This window comes from Mus musculus, chromosome 7, assembly GCF_000001635.26.
Source record: "Mus musculus strain C57BL/6J chromosome 7, GRCm38.p6 C57BL/6J".
NCBI classification, from domain to species: Eukaryota; Metazoa; Chordata; class Mammalia; order Rodentia; family Muridae; genus Mus; species Mus musculus.
In genome coordinates this window covers 140209312-140233599 of record NC_000073.6, presented here as the reverse complement: position 1 = coordinate 140233599, position 24288 = coordinate 140209312, and the positions used below count along the sequence as shown (strand labels likewise).

Genomic DNA, 24288 nt, shown 5'->3' with positions numbered 1-24288 from the left:
AGGCTTCTTGGGGAAACAAAAACAAAAACAAAACAAACAACAAAACAATGGGCAGTTAAGAAAGAGATAGCCAGCTCAAGGTCTGAGACAGTTCCTGGAATTTCTCTAAGGCCTAACCAAAAAATTGGTAAAGTGAATATAGCGATCAATTAAATACGCACAATTAATGCAACTGCTGCTTACCTAGCCAATCATATTTAAAATGACCTAACTAGCCAGGCAGAGGTGGCACAGGCCTTTTATCCCAACACGTGGGAGGCAGAGCCAGGCAGATTTCTGAGTTCAAGGTTAGCCTGTTCTACAGAGTGAGTTCCAGGACAGCCAGGGCTACACAGAGAAACCCAGTCTCAAAAAAACAAAAAGCCACCAAACCCAGACACCATTGCATACGCCAGCAAGATTTTGTTGAAAGGACCATGATATACCTGTCTCGTATGAGGCTATACCAGTGCCTGGCAAATACAGAAGTGGATGCTCACAGTCATCTATTGGATGGAACACAGGGCTCCTAATGGAGGAGCTAGAGAAAGTACCCAAGGAGCTGAAGGGGTCTACAACCCTATAGGTAGAACAACAATATGAACTAACCAGTATCCCCAGAGCTTGTGTCTCTAGTTGCTTATGTAGCAGAAGATGGCCTAGTCAGCCATCATTGGGAAGAGAGGCGCCTTGGTCTTGCAAACTTTATATGCCCCAGTACAGCAGAACGCCAGGGCCAAAGAGTGGGAGTGGGTGAGTAGGGGAGCAGGGCGGGGGGAGGGTATAGGGAACTTTCAGGGTAGCATTTGAAATGTAAATAAAGAAAATATCTAATAAAAATATATATAAAAACAAAAATAAACAAACAAACAAAATGACCTAACCATCCCTAAAATTCCCCTCGCTATGCTTAAAAGGAGCCTTCGAGCTCATCTGGCAGTCACCATTTTGGATGAATGGCTGACCCCTGCATCCTGGCTGTTTCTGCAGAATAAACACTCTTTGCTTTTGCACACTATTTGAGTCTGAGGTCTTCCTTTAGCAATTCTTGGACCCTTACAAACAATCCTGTGAAGTATTGGAATGTCCACTGACTCTGAGCTATCCCAAATTTCCTGAGATCAAAACCAGTATTTTTTTTTATATTTTTCCCACTATGTGGGTCCAAAATCTACCTGGATTCCAGGGGCTGACTCTACCATGACAACAGGAGAGATGAGAGAGCTCACACCAGGAGGTTCTACTTTCTACTCTAATGGAACAGTAGGACACTAGAACATATTAGTGTTCATAAGAAACTCATGAGATTCTTCTTATCACATGATAGATTCTAACACACATGAGCAGACTACAGGAAACAGGAAAGCAGTCACAAGAAAGCAGGTTCCCCGGGAGAGTAGGGTAATGGAGAGGGTATATGGAAGTATGTATTCCCACAGGGGTTCGTCTGTTGAGAAGGTCAGACACAGTGGCCATTACTAGATAGGCAATGGATGGAGGTGGACATGGTAGTGTGATCACAGTCTGCTTTGGTGAGAAAAGGGGCCTGAGATTGGACTGGACTTAGAGAATGTTGTCCTGATAAAGGTGGCCAGTGTTAGTCCTGAGGGTGCGGTCACATACTTTTTGGTCTTACTGTTATTATATAACAATTTCTTTTGAAATTGAAACATCCTGTCCTGCAGGGAAGTTCCTTAAATAGGAAGGTCAATTCAAAACAACTTCAGGAAGTCCCTGAAACTGATCAGATTCATAGGCCCCCCTCCCTGCCAGAGTAAGCAATAGTAGCTGAGAGTCCCTCTCAGAGGAGTGAAGCTGATCTGCAGAGAACACCCTCACACCAAACCTGCCTGGAAAAAGCAGAAACCAGGAGCTGCCTGGAAGAGGTTTAGGTCAACTGAGGCACTCTCTAACCTGTTGAGCTGCCTACAGGCTGTGCAGGGTGTTCCAGGTTTGTGAGCTGTCACCCATGCTGGGATGGGCTTTGGTGAAGCAGCTGTCTTTGAGTCATTTCTGCTTCTGTAAGTAACCCTTTACCCATATTCCTGTAAGTATCCTCAGTAAAACTCACTGGTTCACCACGTTGTACCTTGGTAGTGTCTGTACTTTGTTTTAGCGTGAGGTCCCTATCTGAGGTGAGTAGGCGCATGTGTTGTGTCCCCCCAGTAAGTTTTGCCACACAACAACTCTCAAGTCTCCAGAGTGTACTAAGCTCAAGACAGAACAGATATGAGAGCTATAGTGTCGTTTGTGCTGACCCCTCACAGAAGGAAGACAGGCATGCCTTCAGGTGACAACAGAGTCAAGGCCATGCTTCACTGGGAGGCCGGCTCCCTCTCAAGAGAACTGTGGGAATGGTGGGTAAGAATCCTGTAAAGCACCCAGAACAAAGGACAATGCTCAAAGGTTTGGGGGGGTGGAACAAAGCCCAAATTAGAATGAGAGCCATGGCAGAATCTGGTAACAGACTGACAATTGAACTGTGAATTCAAAGTTTAATAACATTTACTTAATAAAAGAGGGCTAGTCCTTAGTCTCCCAGGAATAGGATAGTCTTGTGACCCCTAAGGTCAGCAAAGGCATCAAGTGTCAGGACAGGAACTACCATAGTCTTCCTTCCCAGCCTCAGCACTGAGCTGCAAAGACTCCCGACTGCCTGTTTAGGAGAAGAAACACTCACTGTAATTATCAAACATTTCACAGACATCACCCACTCTAGATTTTCTACTGAAAATCAAAGCCACAAAGGGATTGACTGTAGGGATTAGGTGATGAGACAATGACTCAGGTGACAGTTTGCTACTCACATCATCCACCTCTCCTCCCTCACTGTCTACCCAGAGTCCCTCCTACAGCCGCCATCAGCAAGGTTATAAAAGGGCGTAGTGTGCAGCTCATAAAGGAGCCAAGGGAACAGCAAGGGCTCCCCTGACCTTGTGCCTATTCAGTTGAGGACTCTAAAGACTAGCCTTGAAAGGATGGAGACATAGCCCAGTGTCCAGGACCAGTGTAAGAGCAGGGGTCAGCGTAACGAATAAGTAGCTGTTCAGTCCTTTAAATGCAAGCACAGCCACCATCAGGAAGCAATGAAGCAAGAGTATGATGGATCTCTGGACACAAAGGGACATAGCTACCAAGCTCAGACGTGCCTATTCTACTCGTCATTCTCTGTGGGCTGATCCTCAGGCTCTTCAGCATCATCATAACCCTCTTCCAGCATCAGTAGCCTGGATACTGTGTTCTCCTCCTTCTTTGGCACAGGGTCAACTTCAATGTCCTCATAGATACCTTCTGACTGTAGATGCCCCAACATGCCAGCACCTGTGGAGACCATCCAAGAATTTTCCAGAACAAGCATTGCTCTAGTTTCAGCCCACCCTCCTGAGACCTGCAGCCTCCTGTGTGTGGTGTAAGTGCTCACTGAGATCAACCATTTACTCAAAGGTCTGGCATCCCACCACAAGACAGCACAAGAGATGGACAGAGGCATGGAGAAGTCCTGGGTGTGCAGAATGTCATATCTAGCCAACTCAGTAGCATAGAGAAAAAGATCCCAGTATCCTCTAGACCACACCTTAGGGTTCCTCAGAATCTAACTCAACAGTGGTTGCCAGGGGCCTGCCAGAAATGCAGGGCAATGCCAAGAACAAGATATGCCTGCTGGGTTCAGGATCTCATAGAACATCCCCCAATTTTCTATCACACTTCCCCTGAAAACCATACCAGTACATGCCATACCCATGCTAGCATCTCTGATGTGGCACCACTGAGCAATCATAACCAGGAAGACAATGCCCAGAAGGCAGCCAAGCACCAAGCAGGCAATCTCCGACAGTTTCCAGACCTCGGCAACCGATGGAGGGGTCAGGGAAGGAGCTGTAGGGCATAGAGACGGCTGTGCCTTCACTGTATGGAATAATCAGACCCAAGGCTTAAATGATCTCAGCCTTGCAGAAAGGGGTTGGGGCACCCAGGACAGCTGGATCTCCAGAATACCTGAGCTCAGGCTGCTGCTCATGGGAAATAGTCTAAAGGCTTATAGGGCAAACTACCCAAAAAGGAGACCCCCAGATGCCCCGTCCCAGATTAGAGGAAGTAAGAAAGCCCATGTAGGTGGCTATGTAGATGCCATTGGGAAATATAATAGGAATGTTCAACAGTGAGGAGCCAGGCAGGGAATGGGGGAAGGATAAAAGACACAGATGTGAGCACAGGGCAGGGCTTGGGGTCCTCACTACCCTACCCTCTACTCTGCACTGGGGGGAGAAAAAAAAACAATCCAAGACAGCACAGTATACCAAAGCTAACAACATAATCCCCAAATTAAAGGCTCTAAAAAGTGATGACTGGTGACCTCTGGCACCCCTCCGTTTCCCACTTGGCAGGCACAGGGGAAGGAAGAAGAAGTTTCCATCACAGAAGGATGAGACAGCCTAGATCTGATACTGGTGCTATGACCATCATAGCACGGGTTTCCGAAGCGGGCCAGTCAGGATTGAGCTCCACTGCCAGCCCTCTGGCTGATGGAGGCAGGGAGGCTGGATTGAGAAAGAGACACTTACACAATGCAGTGGTCGTGGAGACACCTGCAAGAGAAATATGAAACGGGAAGGCCTCAGCAGAACAGATGTGCCCACACCTGAAAGGTGCCAGCTTAGCGTGGGTCACGTAGGGTCGTCAGGAGCTCCCAGTGGAACCTGACATCTCAGGGCCCAGTGCCTATATATGAGCCTGAGCATAAAGGACAGCTGAAGAAATCAATGTAGCAGCCCTGTCCCTGCTTCTCCCTGCCGCCAACTCACCCGCACAGCGAACACCTGCATCCTCCTTGTGCGTGCAGTCTCCATGTCCCCAGGGCTCAGCCTGGCAGGCCTCCAGGGTCACCTCACTGCCAAGGCACTCGACCTCATCCAGCCACACAGGCCCCACACCAGGGCCAAAGGAAGCCTCTCCTAAAGCAGCCAAGGCCTGGCCGCAGCCCAGTTGCCGGCACACAACCTCGGCATCCACCAGGTCCCAGGAGTCGTCACACACTGTGCCCCATGAGCCTGCGTGCCAGAGCTCCACACGCCCGGAACAGCCATCCTCACCCCCAAGCACACGCAGAACACTGTTCTCTGGAAAGGAAGCAGAGGTCACTGTGGTGCCCCTCTGAATGGGCAGGTAGGCAGGAGGCTTGTAGCTGCATACCTAGGCAGCCAAATGGAGAAGAGCAGTTTGGGGTCTGTGCAGGGTCCTGGAGAGCTATCTGTGGTGTTCCTATAAAAAAAAATAAAAATAAAAAATAAAACACAGCCATTGGTGTTAAATGCCCTGTGGTGCTTGAGATGGAAATGGTGACATATTGGTGGCCTCCAGCCATGAAGTTCAGTGGCAGGTGCTTTTGGTGGCTTGTCAGAACATAGAAACTTTTACTGGGGTCCACCCTTGGTCTTTCAGCACCCACCTTCACAGTTAATCCAGACCTCCTCCTCCTGGGTGCAGGAGTGCGGGTTCCATGGGGCAGAAGGGCATTGCCACAGGGTGGCATTGTGTAGATTTCGACACTTGATATTATCCACCCAGGAGATTCCCAGGCCAGCTCCAGAAGAAGGCCTGTTCTCCAGCCAGCCCTGGTCCCCACATCCCAGCTGTCTGCAGATGATGCTCAAGGAGATGTCTCTGAGTGCATTGCTGCACACAGCACCCCAGGACCCATTGTAGAGCACGTCCAGCCATCCAACGCAGCCACTAGTGCCACCTCGAAGCCTCAGAGCCACAGATTCTGTAGAAAAGGCAGAGGGAGACCCTCCTTCAGGCTCCTCTGACAGGCTCAGAAGGAACGGGCCAACCCAAGAATCTCACAGACAGATAATGCCATTTGACCCAGTTATACCCTGGCATCACTTGCACATGGGTTTTTCTTGTTTCCAGCAACTGTGGAAAGCAGAACAGAGGTTCCTTGGAAGTCTAAAAGTAGGGCCATACAACCAGCAGTCCCACCCCTGGGTTCTCTTACAGTTTGAATATAAATGCCACCAACGAGATTATTGAGAGCTTTGTTCCCAGGTTGTGGCAGTACTAGGGGAGATTCTAGAGACTTTAAGTGGTGATCCTGAATTGATGAAGTAGATAATGAGGGTGGGCCCTTGTCCATATCTGTTGCTTTCTGGCCACTGTGAGTGTCTTTGCTTTCTTCTACCTAAACATTACCCAGAAACCAACCATTTACTGAAGGCTCTGAAACCATGAACCTACATCACTCTGTCCTCCTTTTCAAATGTTCTAAGTATTTTGTCACAGTGGTTAAAAAATATATATGACTTATAACACCACCAAGGAAAGTTAAATCTGTGATTCAAGGAGAGATCCATGCTCTGGATTACAGCATGATTGACAAGAGCCAGGACATGGAAATGACAGTTGTGTCCAGTGACAGATGAATACAGATGTTTTGTGTAGATTCAAATATGGATAACATATAGACATGCAAAACAGAAACTAGGAGAGAAAAGAATATTTCCAGCCTGCTAAAAGGATAGCTAGGGGCTGCAGAGATGGCTCAGAAATTAAGACTTTTGTTGCTCTCATAAGGAACCAAGGTTCAGTTTCCAGGACTCATTTGGTGGCTCGCAACTGCCGATAACTCTAGTGCGGGCCTCCCAGGCCCCAAGGTACATACATGGTGCACATACATGCATGAAGACACTCACATATATTCATACAATGAAAATGAAAAAGGAAATCCTGTGATTCATAACATCATAAGTGATCCTGAAGGAAATGATGTTAACTGAAATAAGCTAGGCACAAATATATTACACAACCTCCCTTATGTATGTTTTAAGTCAAGTCCGTAGAAATAAAATAAAATAATGGTCAGAAGGTGAAGATGCGTGCCTTTCCTACAAATTTTATAGATTGGATCCTTGAAAAACAAGTTTCTCTTGACAACATGTTTCAGTTGAACGTTCTATCGTGGGCTTGGTTCCAGGTAAACACTTTAGTGAAATGTCTTTTACGGTTTTTTTGGTTTTTTTGTTTTTGTTTTTTTTTTTTTTTGGATGCAGTCTGTGTTGATGCCTGTACTTGTCTTGGTGGCTGTGATTACTGGCGTGCAACACCAGGTCCAGCTCAGATTCTTTCTCTAACTTGGGAAAGTTAAAACAGGTCATTTAATAAATTTAAGGTCATTTTAATCAGTAAGCATGTTACACGCCGGCTGTCTCTTTAATATCTTATGATTGTTTGCCTATTTCTTTCCCTTCTTTCCCTTATTCATCCCTGTGCTTTCTTAGTGAGAGCTAACAGGTTAATATTGGTGAGCAGATACACATTTGCACAAAGACAGATCTCACAGTCTAAAGAGCAGGAAAATCGCTATGACAGCCAGAAATTCCTGGTGCTTCTCCTGAGAACAATAACAAAATACTAAACTCAAGAATGATGTCCCCAGACATGATCCCATCAACACAATAGCCTCAAGGATGTCCTGGAGAGAGAAAAAAAAACTGTGCTCCTAGTACACAATAAGACAAAATCAAGCCAGGCAGTGGTGGCACATGCCTTTAATCCCAGCACTTGGGAGGCAGAGGCAGAGGCAGGTGGATTTCTGAGTTCGAGGCCATCCTGATCTACAAAGTGAGTTCCAGAACAGCCAGGACTACACAGAGAAACCCTGTCTCAAAAAAACAAAAAAAAAGACAAAATCAAAATTGAGAATTGGAGATATCTGTTGGATATGGTGGCACATGACTTTAATTCCAGCACCCAGGAAGCAGAAGCAGGGCAAGAGGGTTCTTGTGAGTTCAAGACCAGCTTGGTCTACACAGATAGTTCCAACACAGCCAGGATGACAAAGAAAGACATATACTTTTTAAAAAATGGAGTTGTCTCAGCTGTTTTCATTTTCTAGCTATTATAGTTGGAGTAACTGTGAACATTGCCAAAAAAGTATCCCTGTAGCAGAATACTGGCTCCTTTGGGTATACACCCAAGGAATAGTATTGCTAACTCATATGATAGATACATGTTTAGCATCTTGAGAATCCTCCACCCTGATTAGGTGTCCTTCAGCTGGCTGTGGATACTGAAAGCTCATTGCATATGCACTGTGGATTCTATCAGCTGTAAAGGAAAATGAAATAATGAAATCAATGACCGGAACTGGAAATGCTTTGCTGAGTGAAACTCAAACCCAGAAAGGCAAAGGTCACATGTTCTTTCTTTATGGATCACAGCTCCAAATCTTTAGATTAGAATATATAACCTGAAGTAACCAAAAGCCAGGAGGGTAGAAAGGGGATTGTGGGGGCAGGGAGAACTCTTCTAGAGATGGGTAGGACATGGGTTTGTGAAGTGGGGTTGGGGAGAGGGGAGCTTAATTAAGGAGAGGGAAAGGATTAATACATAGGGAGAGAGAGGAAGGAGAGACAAGTAACACGAAGGATGTGTGTGTGTGTGTGTGTGTGTGTGTGTGTGTGTGTGTGTGTGTGTGTGTGTGTGTGTTTACACAGAGTAGGAATGCAGGAAGAGTTCTCTCTTGAGCTAGAAAGGTAACCATGGACGCTAAGCCATGCTTTTGATACTCCGCTGCTAGTCCAGAGGTGGCACCCACCTGAGCAGAACACTCCAGCATCCTCCTTGTGTCTGCAGTCATGTTGGCCCCAGCTTCCTGACTGGCACTTCCACAACGAAGACTCATTTCCCAAGCAGTGCAGCTCATCCATCCAGATGTGCCCAGTCCCCGCCCCAAAGTGAGCATTCCGGGGAGCACTGAGGGCGTGGCCACAGTCCAGCTGCCTACAGACCACTTGTGCATCCTGTAGGTCCCAGGCATCATCACACACAGTGCCCCAGGAGCCCTGATAGAATAACTCCACACGCCCAGCACATCGACCTGGGCCCGCAGCCAGCCTCACGCGCAGGCTCCCTGCAGAGAGACCAGGTCACACCTAACTGGATATCACGAGGGAGGCTGGGGGAGTGGAAGCTGCCCACTCACCGGAGCACACCACTCCTGCGTCACGCAAGGTCCCAGCAGGCACCAGCAGGGACGTAGAAACATTGCAATGCACCAGGCGAGTCTCAGAGCCCAGGCAGCGCACCTGGCTCAGCCCCACAGGGACTCTCCTGAAAATAGGAGCTGGAGCATCATAGGCTCGCTGTGCCTCTCCACACCCTAGCTGCCGGCACACCACGCTGGCGCCATGCAGGTCCCAGGCGTCATCCAATACGCGGCCCCATGAACCATCCAGGGAAATCTCTACACGGCCATCACAGTAGCTCTGTCCATCTCTCAGCCGCAGGATGTCTTGGAGTCCTGGCAGGAACAGACTCAAGAGGAAGAAGACTACCACATGGGACAACCCCACCCACTCTCAGCCACTGCCCACCACCCCTACTGACCTTCCTCTCCACGATCCTACTGCTCCCTGTTACTCACCTGAACAGATGGTAGAAGCTGTATTCCCCAGGACACAACCATGGGCCCCCAGGGTGCTTGCTGCACAGTGAAGCAAATGAGGCTCTGTCCCCACACAATGAAATATGTCTGGCCAGATGAGATCATCCCCATCACCAAAATGTCCTCCTGGAGGTACAGATACTGCATTGCCACAGTTGAGTTGGTGACAGAGAACCATGGCATCTGCTAGGTCCCAGTTGGCAGCACAGACAGGTGCCCAGGTCCCTTGCACTTGGAGTTCCACACGGCCTTCACAGTCACTGCTGCCATTGACCAGCCGGAACTCTGCAGAAAAGGCCATGTCAAAACTGCCCCATCCCAGAGGCCCAGTTCATAACTCTACTTCTGTGGCTAGTTTTCTTCTGTGTGTAACATGATAAAGCCCTTCTTCCTGCAGCTCCTCACCCACCTGATTATCAACAGCCTGCTTCTGCCCGACCACAGAGGAGCCAAAGCAGGCTACAAATCCCTGTGCAATCTGCATCCTGTCCATCCCTTTTCTCCTACCTGCACCAGCATAATCAAGTTTATCAGGAATATGGTCATTTTCCTGGCCCCTATGGGCACTGCTTAAACCATCTAATGTGGGCCATAGAAGGAGGTATTCAAAACAGGCAAGGACTTTGCCTGCAGACGCTGCACGGTACTCACCTGAGCAGGTGAGTGCAGCATCCTGCTCGTGGCCACAGTGGTGACCGGGCTCCCGGGGGCAGTGGAATAGCAGCGATTCATTCCCCACACAGCGGAAGGCTTCTAGCCACACAGGTCCTGAGCCCTGGCCAAACTGAGCACCCCCAAGTGTAGACACAGCTATACCACACCCTAACTCCCGGCACACCACATGGGCTGTGGGCAAGTCCAGATCAGCATGGCAGATGGTACCCCAGGTCAGTCCCCGAAGAACCTCCAGGCGTCCAGCACAGGAATGTTCTCCACCCACTAGCCGGGCCTCCACGTGTCCTGTGAGGGTAGACATCCCTTCAGACAGGAGGCCAGTACTCTTGGGACAGTAGTGCTGAGCTATCTGTCATCTTACACAAGAGTCTACAGGCAAGGAACTTCCTCTGCCCAAGCAGTGTTTGGAAACCAGCAGAAACTGGCAATCAGAGGTCAGGGTTCAGAGGCCGGGGTCAGAGGTCAGTGGTCAGACTCACTCGTTCTGCCACTCACACTTGTCCCAACTTCTGCCAGTCTGAGACAGTGGCACCCACACCCTTAGAGGCAATATCAAGCCTCCGAGGCCATATGAGTACCCTTTTGTGGGCACCATGATGGGTGGCACCTCTTACGTAGAACACAGTCAAACAACTTTGACAGCCAGTATCCCTCGTGTCTCATGTGTACTGTAGGACTAGGAGAAACTGGTACGCAACCCTCACCAACATGAATTGGCCGTGAAGCAAACACAGATGAAACACCTTAGATCCATACTGTCAGGACTCCCTTCCCAAAGGTCTAAGCTAGGGCACCACACTGGCCCAACCCCACCCTGTTGAAGTGATACATCAGACCTGGTCACACTGTCATCTGCCAGCTCACGGCTGGTGCCAGAGCTTTCAATGCAGAATTCAAAACTACGATTTTCCTTCAGGTCCCCAACTTAATCTGTTTCTAAGGCAGCATACTGCTTGAGAACCATCCATGAGAGCCGTGGCCCACTGATGCGCTCTTTGGTACCCAGGCCTCATTCTGGGTGTCCCTGGCATCATTGGATGGCAGGCTTACCTGAGCAGATGACTTCTGCATCCAGCAGCAGGTTGCAGCCACCGCGTAGCTTGTTGTTGAGTCTGCAGTTGCGGATGGTGGACTCGGTGCCCTTGCAGGTCATGTACTTACTGACGCCCACATCTTGACGGGGGGCCTGGAGTGCATGGCCACACTGCAGCTCACGGCAAAACACTGTGGCCTCCTCCACATGCAGGCCACAGAGGCGGTCCACCCCATTCACATTCATGATCTCAGGGAGTCCTGCACAGGGACTGTGGCCCTTCACCAGCCGGATCTCCCGGAAGGTGCCATCTAGGAAGCACAGCCCAAGTTACAGAAGGTGAGGACCTATCAGTCACACAGCCACGTGGAATCTGCACTTGCCTGAACGATAGACCTGTCTGTATGGTGATGCTCATCTTCCCCAGCCACATACGATAGGCCCAGAAGCCTACAAGGAATGACAACTGAAACTAGTCTACCCTTCTCCAAGAAATCAGGCCTAGCCCTGACTTGGCCATCTTCAGGGAACAAGGACTTGGTATCAGTCAGGCTTCATTAAGACTAGTGTCTATGGTTACCCTCTTAAAAGTCTAAATCAAATATTAAAGTTTTGTTTTTATCATCTTTGTGTGTGTGTGTGTGTGTGTGCTTTTATATAGGCATGATCCTGCTTGTGGATAGCAGAGGCACTGGATTCCTTAGAGCTGGGTTTCCAGGGAGTTGTCGGATGCTCTATGTGGATGCTGGGATTCAAATGCAGGTCCTCTTCCAGAACAGTACTTGCTCTTAAGTGCTAAGCCATCTATCCATCCCCTAAAGCATTTTGTTTTGCTTTGTTTTGTTTTGTTTTGTTTTGTTTTGTTTTGCTTTGCTTTGCTTTGCTTTGCTTTGCTTTGTTTTGTTGTTTTGTTTTGTTTTGTTTTGTTTTGTTTTGTTTTGTTTTGTTTTTCTCTGTGTAGCCCTGCTGTCCTGGAACTCACTCTGTAGACCAAGTTGACCTCAAAATCAGAGATCTACCTGCCTCTGCCTCTGCCTCTGCCTCTGCCTCTGCCTCTGCCTCTGCCTCTGCCTCTGCCTCTGCCTCTGCCTCTGCCTCTGCCTCTGCCTCGGCCTCTGCCTCTGCCTCGGCCTCTGCCTCGGCCTCTGCCTCGGCCTCTGCCTCTGCCTCTGCCTCTGCCTCTGCCTCTGCCTCTGCCTCTGCCTCTGCCTCTGCCTCTGCCAAGTGCTGGGATTCTAAAGGTGTGTCCTCACCATCCAGCTCAAGCATTTTTTAATAAGGCCTACAACACCGTTTGATGCCAGGCCCCAAGATCACACCGGTCCTACTCCAGCCACAGGACACATGGGAGGTCCAAATGAACTCACAGAGATAGCTGATGGCCCAAAAAGTCAGCTTCCAAGGGACAGCATTTACCTGTCAGTCATTTAATTGGAAACTTTGGTACATCTTACTGTGCTCCTAGAGCCAACTGCAAGATCAGTGGGAACCACCCATGGCCTTCACTTTGCTCTTCTTGTTCTCTTTGCCTCTCCCTGGAAGCATATTCTCCACCAAGCACATTTGCTCAGGTTTTTGTTTGCTCAGGTTTGTGCATGGCTAAGTCACCAGCCCCTAGAACAGTGCTTGTCATCTAAGCATTTGTTGAAAAAGTTAGAGGAACACCAGAGATGGTAACATCCAACAGAGTGCTCCTATCTGGAACCTCTGCTTCTTCATTCCCTGCCTCTCACCATCTCTTCCAGCCCCCCAGCTCCACTTACTTGCACAGAGAGCCACCACCACCCACTCATGGGGGCAAGCACGCTGACTCCATGCCCCAAGGCTACACTCCCAGAGAGAGGACTCATTGCCCCAACAGGATACATTGTGCAGCCAGGGCCGGACCATCTCTCCAGGCAGGGGTACATATTTGGGAGCACCCACAGCAGGGCCACAGCCCAGCTGTCTACACACCACAGAGGCCTCTGCCAGTGTCCACTCCAGGTTGCACAGGTGACCCCATTCCCCTTGGTGTCGAACCAGCACCACTCCGTCACATGTGCTCTGTCTGTGTGCCAGCCTCAGATTGCCTTGGTCACCTTCAGATGATGTGCCTGGTGAGAAGAACAGAATCAACCATGGACTGGGAAGCAGAAGCCACAAACTGCATTCATCCTGGCTCATTTCTAAAGACTTTCTAAAGTTTTCAACTGGAAAGGTGACAGGCAGGGGTCACACAGAGACCACACCACTGTTTCACACCTCCCCCACATACTTCTTACTGCCTCCAGCTCTGAATCCCAAATGTTGCCACGATGCCCCCCGAACGAAAATAAAATACTTTTGTCCTGCCATGACGCCTACACAGTGCTGCTCCCAAGTGCCACAGGCCCACTTCCACTGCAGACCCTGTCTCCAAGCTCCCCACAGTCTTCCTTACTCAGCCAAGCTCACCCACAAGGTCACCTACTGTATTATGTGCAGTGTCCACTTGGTTAATCCCTGCACACCACCACTTCCATTAGTGACTCCTGTTTCTACTGTGCAGCCTCTGACTGCCTGGGTCAGGCAGCACACCACTCTCCATCCGTGGCCCTGCCCCAGCATTGCTTCCAGGCCTCTGCATAGCTTCACCCTTGTCATCCACCCTAACCCCTATTAGTGCAAAAGAGGCACTTCTCCGGGAGTGTAGCTATATGGTCCCAACCTATAAAGGGAGACACCTCCAGACTCACTAGTAAAGGGTCTTATATGACAGTGGGAGAAGAAAAATGGGACCCCTTGCATTTCTCTGCCACCTGAGGGAAGTTTGGGCCTCCCTCTGAGTTATCCATCACTAACCCCACCCCACCCCCAAGCTTCCTCATCCTCCTTGCCCTGCTCCTCCTTGGAAGTAGTAGTGTACTCTGGCCTTGCCTCTTACATAAAGGCATGTCATTAGGACCTGCAACCCTATGCACAACTGTCTTCACAAGTCCCAGCTTGTCTCACTCTCTGCAGCTGTCCCCATTACTACTGGGTGACTTCAGTTCAGCACCATGGTCACCTCCTTTCTGGGCACCTGGACAACCACGGAGTGAAAGGTTTTTCTCAGTAGGCTTCAAGGACCCACAATCTGCTTTCCTCCCCTGCTACAAGCCTTGCCATGTCTTTAAGTGCTCTTTTCTCCCCCCCTTCTCTCTCTCTCTCTCTCTCTCTCTCTCTCTCTCTCTCTCTCTCTCTCTCTCTCTCTCTCTCTCTCTCTCCCTCCCTCCCTCCCTCCCTCTCTCTCTCTCTCTCTCTCTCTGTCTCTCTCTCTCTCTCTCACACACACACACACACACACACACACACACACACACACATACACACAGCCTGAACTTACTGCTACCTCCCATGCCTTCCCTTCCATATAGAAGTCAGCCCTTCCATATTCTCTACCCTAGAGTGAGTGGAAGCTCTGTAACACTCAATATTGCTCAATTATCAAGCTCTCCCACTATCCTATGGCCCCAACACAGCCAGAGTTGACATTGGACAAAGAAGGACCTATAGATCTATGGCATTTGGTGTTCATCTAGGTCCCAGGGACCAGAAACACTGTTGCACTCCCCATGACCAGGCTTAGACTTAGCCCTGCATCTGGGCTCTGTACTCATCTGTGCTTGGGCTGGACCTACACTTTTGATATTACAGGAGGACCCTCAAGTGTCAAGACCTTTGTATGTCACAGCCTGGCCCTGGGAAGTCCAAGCTTCCTCAAGCTGAGTGAGACAGCTGGTTATAGCTAGAGAGTCTCATGCCCCTGGACCTGGACACCCAAGGTCTACTGCTTCCTCCATGTTATGTGTATAAATATGCAAAGCAGAAAAACTTACCAGTGAGAGCTGCCCCGAGAGTGAGAAGAGACCCTAAACTCAGAGGCCAGAGCGTTGTCCTCATGGCCGCACGAAGTCCAGAGCCTCAGCTGCAGCGATAAAGGAGATCTCGTCCCAGAGCCAATTTTATAGATGTAAGAGAACCATTAGCCTGTGTCCGATGCATACAGTAAGAGCCTCTCCACGGCACATCAGCAGCTCTACGTCTCCGTCTGTGGCAGAGCAGTCAATGTCCTTGCTGGTCCTGAGCACCACCAGACATGAACAAGAGGCTGGGGTGGTTTCCTCCCATACTGATAACCACTGAAGGAGAGCCTCACCCAGACCCTGCCACCAGACAGGTGGCCTGTCTTTCACAGAGTGGAGTGAGGGCTATATCTATGTACCCCACCCAGAACCTATCACCAGCACAGACAGTGTACCCAAGAGAAGCATTTCGTGCAGCATAGGTGGCATCCTTGGAGATTTGTAGAGTTCCAATTGGAACAGGAGAATGAGGCAGACCAGATAACTGTGTAAGAGCTCTGGAAAGAATGAAGTCACTGAAATAGAGAGTCCAGAGAAAGGGCAGCACAGCACGCCAAGCCTACCAGAGACTCACCTACTCAGAAGAAGGAATCAAGGAGTCTCATAACACAAAACCAAAATGTCTGAGATCTGCAGAGAACCACCCATCCTGTGAAAAACCAGGAAACTCACAAGGCAAGGATAAATGTTATGACCATCTGTGAGGACCTGAAAACAGACTCCTTGAAAATGCTTCTGCAATTGCCAATTCTTTCGAAACAAATGGAAACAAACAGAAAGTCTCAGCGAAAAACTCATATAACCATAGGACCAACGTGAAGATGTGGTGAAATCCGGACTCTCGTCTTTATGGGTATGGGACATAGTGCAAAGTTGTGGAAAATACTGTAAAGGTTTCTCAGGACCACTCGTCCTATGAAATCAGCTCTTCCAAAAGCTAAACAAAAGGTGCCCAGGAATTCTACTCGGACATTTTGGTCTGCAGACGCAATGAAGGGGATACTGGGAAAGGATAGACTGTGGGTCTGCAGACACAAGAAGGGGATACTGGCTGAAAACTCCCCAAATATGTGAAAGACACAGGCTTACAGATTTAATAAACAAATCCTCAATGGAATCCTCAAGTTCTAATGTTTAAAACTCTGGGGAAACCTCACTGAAAACAGCTACACATAAAGAGTTGTTGCCAATGGTTCTCAACCTTCCTAATGCTGCAACCCTTCAATACAGTCTCTCATATTGTGTCGACCCCCAACCATAAAACCATTTCATTGCTAATTCATAACTGTAAGTTTTATACTGCTATGAGTTATGACATAAATGTCTGATGTTCAGGATATTTGATATATGACCCCTGTGAAAAGGCCGTTCAACCTTCAAAGAGGTGGCAATTCACATGTAGAGAACCACTGCTGTTGAGAACCACTGAGTGACAGAGAATCTCATCTGACACAGAAGCCCATAGAAAGTGGAACAGCCATCAGCCAACTCAAATCCTGAACTTGATAACAAGTGCCCTCCTGGATGAAGGGAAGTAAAGAATCTCAAATGAAAAGACCGGCAGCCCTGCCCTTGCAGGAGAAAGCTCTCTTAACAGGAAAGGAAGCACAGTAGACGAGAAGGCTGCACGTTCTGCTTGTCACACTTTATGTATGGGGAAAGAAAGTTCAATGCCCTTAACCTTCAGAGAAACACACATTAAAATGATGCTGCGATTCCCATTTCACCCAAGTCCGAATGGCAGTCATCAAAAAGCAACGATGGGGTAAGGACTCATAAGTACTGCTGATGGGAGTAAGAACTAGTGCAGCCTCTGTGGAAGTCAGCATGGGGGGCTCCCCAAAAACTAAGAAATGGAGCTACCCCATGACTGACTTCTATCATGTCTGGGAATGCAACTGAATGACCCTGAGTCACGTGTCACAGAGAGACTTGCACACCTGTGCTTATTGCTGTACTGTTCATAATAACCAAGATAAGGAACCAGTCTAGACAGCTATCTATGGAGGAATATATAAATGAGATGTATACAAATGCAGGGGGCATTATTCCACAAATAAAAATAGTCATGTCTTCTTCAAAAATATGGATTTAAATTGAGACAAGTAAACAAAACCAGCCAGATTTTGGAATGCAAGTATCATGCCTTCTCTCATGTGTGGCATCTATATTTTAAAGTATACATGTTTAAGGAACTGAGAATATGATTCAGTGGGTAAAGTGCTTGCTGCACAAGCACTGATCAGAGATCAGATCTCCAAAACCCACATAAATGTTGGGTGGAACTGGAGGACTACCTGTAATCCCAGCTCTCAGAAGGCAAAGACAAAGGGTCCCTGTGCACGCTGGCTAGCTAGAGTAGTCCTATCAAGGAGCTCTGGGTTCAGTTGAGGAGTTCACCTCCATGTATAAAGTGGAGCTTGATCAAGAAAGACATCTCACATTAACCTTGGGCCACCACATACATGCATACACATATAGATGTGTACACATATTTGAATATACATTCTCATGTTTGAATATGTATATACGTGCAAATACACATCTATGTCACGATAGTAGAAAGGAAGTACTTGGAAGAAGAGGGGATCACTGAGAGGGGAAAGGCACATGAGAGGGTGGTGGAGGAGAAATAACACCAGAGTAGATTATATTATACATTCGCACAAAACTATTATAATGAAATCTATTATTTCTGTAGTAAATACACATTAATGAAAGAAAGATATTAAGAGTTAAGAGACCAATGTTCATTTCAATGAATATTTGCAAGTAAAGATGTCTGAAAAGGGGTATACTGTATGACACACCATGAGTATGCTATGACACACCATGACACAGTGCAGCTTCCATGGAGAGATTTATTTTATTATTGTTGTTGTTTTCTTTTGGGGAAGAGATTACAAGAGCAGAGGGCAGGTATGAAGGGGCAAGGAGATGAGTGGTGTTGAGGTGCATGATGTGAAATTCACAAAGAATCTAATTAGAAGTGTAAATAAATAAATTAAAAGAAAGGAAAACTAAGAAAAAACTACAGTAAGTTCATGCAAGAAATTCCTAGCTACACTAGGGATAAAAAGTGAATAGCTGAGTCCCTCATGTCATAAATGTATAATTAAGATTTTTTTGAGCCATGATGGTGTTTGAAAAATAAAATATTCTAACATAAATTCAGAGTCTACACCAAGTCAAAAATTGAACAATCTAATTTGCTTCTTGATAGCAAATTAACACCATCACTTTACACAGGCATGTAATAATTCTATTTAGAGGAATATTTGGAAGGAATTTGTTTTTCTAGAATGTGTATTGCTTCCTCAGAAATTCAAATCACAGCTCTTTCTATTGATTAATATTGTTGGTTCATTTTATTTTTCCTTTTATTAAAAATGGAATATTTCCTCAGATAACACATCTTGATTATAGTTTTCATCTCTCTACTCCTTCCAGTTCCTCCCCACCTCCTCTCCCCCATCCAAAATATATAAAGAATTCAAGACACTAGATATCAAAAAAACAAATAACCCAATTTAAAAATAGAGCATAGGAGGAGGACTCTCTCCACTGCTGGTGGAACTGAACACTTGTATGGAAATCAATATGGCAGTTCCTCAGAAAGTTGGGAATCAACCTTCCTAAAGGTCCTGCTATACCACTCTTAGGCATACCCAAAGGATGCTCCATCTTACTACAAGGGCACTTGCTCAACCATGTTCAATGCAGCTCTATTGTCAAAATATATCTTCAAGTAAAAAACTTGATATCACTCACCCCTCGAAAAATTAACAATTCAAAACTTTAGCTCAACAAAGAACACACTCCTGTAATTAAAGATAGGTCACAGACATAGAGACCCAGGCTGGTAGCCCAGGAACAGAGTCCCTCAGGCCTTGGGAGCAGACACAGGAGCAGGAACATAAAGACTACAGGAAGATCAAGGCCACTGCCTCCATGCTCTCTGCGCTTGCTCTCATGGCGCATAGATTTGAGTCAGTGAACCTTTATATTGTTTTCCCTTTTTGTAGATTATAAGTAAATCATAGTGAAGAATGACAAGAGATAATTATCTTTGTGTATCATGGGGTTTCAAATATCCAGAGGATTTAAGTATGTGATTTTAAAATGCAGGAACCAGTCCTTGCATCAGGAACGGATAGTGAGTGGATTGTCACACTAAAGCGAGAGAAGCACAGAGCAGGCAGAGACTCTCCAGCCAGCCTGGCGTGAACCATGATGAAGCTGACCTAGTAGATGCTCTGACTAATTTGTACAGATATTAATATTGTGCCAAATCATTTAAAAAGCATTACTGGAGACCAATTGAATCATTTTATCATCGTAAATGTCTAATTCTCCAAGAATTTTAATTTCTCAAGCACACAAGGAAATGACCTAAAAAAAAATTTTGTGGGTGCTCGAAACTGACGGAAATGCATCTGGTAGAAGATTTTGACATATCTGTCAGCAAGTTATACCGCAATCACAGAAAAAAATCACTGAGGAGATCAAAACATTTGAACAGCAAGGCTGACAAAATTGCAAAGAGACATTGTGGTCAGTGCATCTGGCAGCTGCAAACTGACTCTCAGACATCCGTGCACCCACCACATCAGAGTCCTGCGGCTCAGAGCCCCAAACTAAGTCATCTTCAGCCTTAAAATTCATGCTGGAGAGAACATTTGGCTCCAGGGAGATCCAGGGAGACATGAAGAACAGAAAGATGAGAAGAGTCCCTGCTTGGGAGGGTGTGATGTCAGACATTCCTGCTTGGGAATGTGTGACTTCAGACAATGCAGAACAGAGGAGTGCAGCCAAAGATACTGTGGGGCCCACACTGTGCTTGCTTCCTTGTTTCTTTCAGAACATCCCCTGCTCAGGTTGTAAAATTTCTCCAGGGTTTGGTTTTGTCGGGATGCTCTGTAGCTTCTACCTGTCTATTGGGGCCCCAGATCCATCCCAAACTCATTCTGCATATGGCGTGAAGTAGACAGTGGGTCTCTTGGTCTTGCTGTCCCTGGGTAGGAATTTTTGCCCTTTGGCTCCATCAACTGAGTATGTAGTAGATGTATTTCTGGATCCCCTCATATTCTATTCATCTGCTTCTCTGTCTTTGTATCAGTACCTCATTATTATTATTATTATTATTATTATTATTATTATTATTGCAGCTCTAAGTGTTAAGATAAAATAGTACACATCTTAGCTGGGTGGTAGTGGTGCACACCTTTAATCCCAGCACTCAAGAGGCAGAGGCGGGTGATAGTCTACAGAGTGAGTTCCAGGGCAGCCAGGGCTACACACAGAAACCCTGTCTTTAAAAAAAATAGTCTGCATCTTGACATTTTGTTCTGTTTCAACATTCTTATGTTGCTCATCTAGGTCCTTTCCATGTCCATAAAAATCATAGAAATTCTGAATAATTAAATACTGGATTGCTTAGGCTGTGGCTCCGTATTACAGTGTTTGTCTGCCGTGTATGAAGGCCTAGGTTTAAACCCAATCACTGAAAAAAATTAAATAATTATTGTATTTTGTAAATGGATATGTGCATTTCATCGTACAATATATCAGTTGAATTCTGTTTGTCTCCCCTATCTCATTGCCCTTTGAATTCAGAAGTGGGACAGGGCTTGTCCAGGTCCCCAGAATTCAGCCAGCAGGTCTCTTACAGCCACACTCCCTACCTGGACTTCCCCAAACACAAGCTGATGTCTCTGACTGAGTAAGGCTTGGGGTGGGGAATGCAGATAGTCCCGGCAGGACTGTTGGTACCTGTGGAACCCAGGTTGTGACAATGGCCCTAAGCACATTCCCATCAGTGACCTTCTACATCAGCTTCAGAAATGTGTGTCCACCAAGTAATGACGAAGTACGTTCATTGGGTTTTTAATTTTATTTAATTTATTGAAAATAGTCACACACACACATATCATGGAGTATGTAGTGGTCAGAGGATAAACTTCAGGAATTTGTTTTCCCTTACACCATGGGTTCCAAGAATCTAACCCAGAAGGATATCAGGCTGAGTGTTGTTATCAGCCAAGGTAGTGTTTTAAATTATCCCAAACTTATCTCATTCTTGGGAGAAATGGTATTTCTAATATGGTATCCTTTTATAGGTTGCTAAAATTTTATTAGAAATTCTCTGTTCATGGGGGGAGGGGTATTGTTCTGTAAATCTATTTTCTCAACAGTTTTTGATATCAGGATTGTGCTGGTCATGAAAGTTCTGGGACATGCTTTTTGATACATTTCACCAGTAAAGTTCTTTGGACTGAGACGTTCCTTGGTGCAAGTTTTTTCATTTCTGTTGTTTGACAGTTTTAAACTTTTATATAATGAATTCTAGTCCTGTTCACACAGCACTCCGCATCCCCTCTCTCTCCATCTCCCCCTCCTCCTGTCTGGAGCACTCCTCAGCAAATCCCCCTCACACGTTCATGTCTCCTTTCTGTGTTGTAGCCACAGAATTTAACTAGTTTCGTGAGTGGGAGGTTATCTACTGGAGCACCAGTGGCCACACAGAAGAAAATGACACACATTGATGACTTCTCTCTCCTAGGTGCCTGCAAAACACTGTCTGGCAATGTGAAAGCTAGCCACTGAGAAAGAAGCTTCCAGCTCTGCTACAGCTCGATTTATCTATGAAGATAGTGCCTGTCTATGAGCATGCGGTATCCTCAACTATAGGATCTTATCACCAAGTTCTAATGGACAGCCAAGTGTAATGACAATAGCTTGTATTGTTTGGGAGCTTCTATTGGTCCTCCTTCACGGTACTGGGTTTTTCATTTAAAAATCCATGGCTTCTGGGAAGAGCAATATCTATCCATAGGGAGTGTCTCCATTCAAACTCTTTTTTGAAGATTATAATTTTTTAGTAAGGTTATAAAATCATGGGTTTCTTCCCTGGGACCTCTTGGGGTACTGGTTGGTTCATATCGTTCCTCCTATGGGGCTGCAAACCCCTTCAGCCCCTTGGGTCCTTTCTCTAGCTCCTCCATTGGGGACCCTGTACTCACCAAGCAAAGAGTACCCATGGCTCCAGCCACATATGTAGCAGAGGATGGCCTTGTCTGGCATCAATGAGAGGAGAGGCCCTTGGTCCTGTGAAAGCTTGATGCCCCAGCAGAAGGGAATGCCAGGACAGGGAAAAGGGGAGTGGGTGGGTTGGTGAGCAGGGGGAGGAGGAGGAGATAGGGAGTTTTCGAAGGGGAAACGAGGAAAGGGGATAACATTTGAAATGTAAATAAGGAAAATATCTAATAAAAAATAGAAAAAGGAAAAAAATCAAGGGTTTCCATGTGACCTTTTCACACATCCTTAGTTTTTCAAGATTTATTTTCACTTGTGTGTGCACACACACACTTACACATTTGTGCCTTGCAGAGTGTGGGTGCTGCCCATGGAGACCAGAAGAAGGCATTTGGATCCCCTGGGGCTAGAGTAACAAGCAGTTGTGCCCCTGACATAGGAACCAAACTCTGGTCTTCTGCAAGAGCAACAAGAGTTCTTAGCCAAGCTACCTCACATACTCTTAATACGGCCTTATAGTTTCTTTTAAGATTTCTTTTAATTTTAATTGTTTAGGAGGGGGTGTTATCTGCTGTGTTTTAAAAAAAGAAAAAGAAAAGGAAGCCAGGAATATGTTTGGTAGAGGTGTGGAATGGTGAGGTGAAAGGGGGCCCCTCTGCATGCCCATGCAAAGGCATCCCTTCCTCCTGAGAGACCAGCCACACGATGGTATCTATAGAATAGAGTTTACTTAGGGCATGGGAGGAGAGTTGAGGGGGTAGAGACAGAGAAAGGCAGAGAGAGGGGGGGAGAGGAAGAAGGAGAGAGAGGGAGAGGGAGAAGAAGAGAGGGAGGGAGAAGGAGAGAGGGAGAAGGAGAAGGAGAGAGGGAAGGAGAAGGAGAGAGAGGGAGAGGGAGGGGGAGGGGGAAAGGAGGGGAGGGGGAAGGGAGGGGGAGAGGGAGAGGGAGAAGAGGCTGCCATGAACACATGGAGGGGGGAGAAAGGAAGCAGAGAGGGAAGAGGGTAAAAGAGTAAGAGGGAAATTGACTGAGGAGGGGGCAAGCAGCCCCTTTTATAGTGAGTCAGGCATACCTGGCTGCTGTCGGGTAACTGGGAGGCAGAACCTAGAAGAAATGCTAACACTACCTGTGTGCAGGTGCCTACAAAGGCCAGAAGAAGATATCAGATCCTCTGGAACTAGTTACACTCGGTTGTGAACCTCCCAGTATGGGTGCTGAGAACCAAATTCAGGTTCTCTGAAAAAGCAGCAGCAACTGCTCTTAAAAGCGGAGCCATCTCTCCATCCCAGAACCCTTAGTTCTGATTGCCCCTTCCTCCTCCTCCTCCTCCTCCTCTTCCTCCTCCTCCTGCTCCTCCTCCTCCTCCTCCTTCTCCTCCTCCTGCTGCTGCTGCTGCTCTTCTCTATCCTTTCACCCTCCCCCTGTTTAGACTCTTCTATCTCCAATAACCTCCCTCAATGTTTTCTACTGTGAGATTTTAAAATATTTTATTGACATATTCGTTGTACATGGTACTAGGTTTAATGATGATACTTTCATATAACTAAACCATATACTTTGGCCATATTCACCTTCACTCACCTCATTTTCTCCATCCCCTCCTTGCTAGTCACCATCATTCCCCAGCCTTATATCTTCCTCCATGTCTTATATGTATGAATAATTTGTCTATGTACAATCTAGAATCCACAAGTGAAAGAAAACACTTTTCTCTTTGTGTGTTTGTCTGAGTCTGGCTTTATTTCATGTAATATGACTGTCTCTAGCTGCATCCATTTTCCTGCACAGAACTTAAATTTTTTCTTTATAGCTGGATAAAGCTCCATTTTGTGTATGTTTTGTGTCTTTGTCCCTAGGCTTATTCCATAGCTTGGCCATTGTGAGTGCCTCTTCAGAAAACTGATATGCAAGTATTTCTGTGAAATGTTGACCTGGAGACTTCTGTGTGAGTGCCCAGGAGTGGTGTAGCTGGGTTACACAGATGCCCAGAAGTGGGGTAGCTGGGTCACACAGATGCCCAGGAGTGGGGTAGCTGGGTCACACAGATGCCCAGGAGTGGGGTAGCTGGGTCACACAGATGCCCAGGAGTGGGGTAGCTGGGTCACATGAACAGGAGCTGTGTAGTTGAGTCATGTGAATGTTCTTTTTTTGTTTCTGTTTTGTTGTTGTTGTTGTTTTGCTTTATTTTGTTTTTAGGGTTTTTTTTCTTTTTTTGAGGAGCCTCCAGAGTGGAAATTTTTTATTATAAATTTAAT

At 46.8% G+C, this 24288-nt stretch overlaps 1 protein-coding gene across 7 annotated transcripts in view; it reads right to left on the bottom strand.

Annotated features, from left to right (window-relative positions):
- Positions 1 to 2454: 2454 nt before the first annotated feature.
- Positions 2455 to 24288, bottom strand: part of Cd163l1 (CD163 molecule-like 1) — a 33928-nt gene continuing 12094 nt past the window's right edge. Inside the window, exons 1-14 of one of the 7 annotated variants that reach the window (NM_172909.4) lie at positions 14972 to 15333; positions 12896 to 13228; positions 11150 to 11443; positions 10076 to 10384; positions 9404 to 9709; positions 8963 to 9280; positions 8576 to 8890; positions 5426 to 5743; positions 5170 to 5238; positions 4782 to 5096; positions 4542 to 4565; positions 3718 to 3855; positions 3125 to 3300; positions 2455 to 2631 (exon numbers count right to left, since the gene is read on the bottom strand). In NM_172909.4, coding sequence (NP_766497.3) covers positions 3134 to 3300; positions 3718 to 3855; positions 4542 to 4565; positions 4782 to 5096; positions 5170 to 5238; positions 5426 to 5743; positions 8576 to 8890; positions 8963 to 9280; positions 9404 to 9709; positions 10076 to 10384; positions 11150 to 11443; positions 12896 to 13228; positions 14972 to 15035 — 2970 coding nt within the window. In that variant the 5' untranslated portion in view covers positions 15036 to 15333 and the 3' untranslated portion in view covers positions 2455 to 2631; positions 3125 to 3133. Of the gene's footprint in view, positions 3301 to 3717; positions 3886 to 4541; positions 4566 to 4781; positions 5097 to 5169; positions 5239 to 5425; positions 5744 to 8575; positions 8891 to 8962; positions 9281 to 9403; positions 9710 to 10075; positions 10385 to 11149; positions 11444 to 12895; positions 13229 to 13584; positions 13795 to 14971; positions 15618 to 24288 lie in introns of those variants that run through there. The other 6 variants (XM_017322257.2, XM_017322258.2, XM_017322261.2 and 3 more) reach the window with 6 other exon arrangements.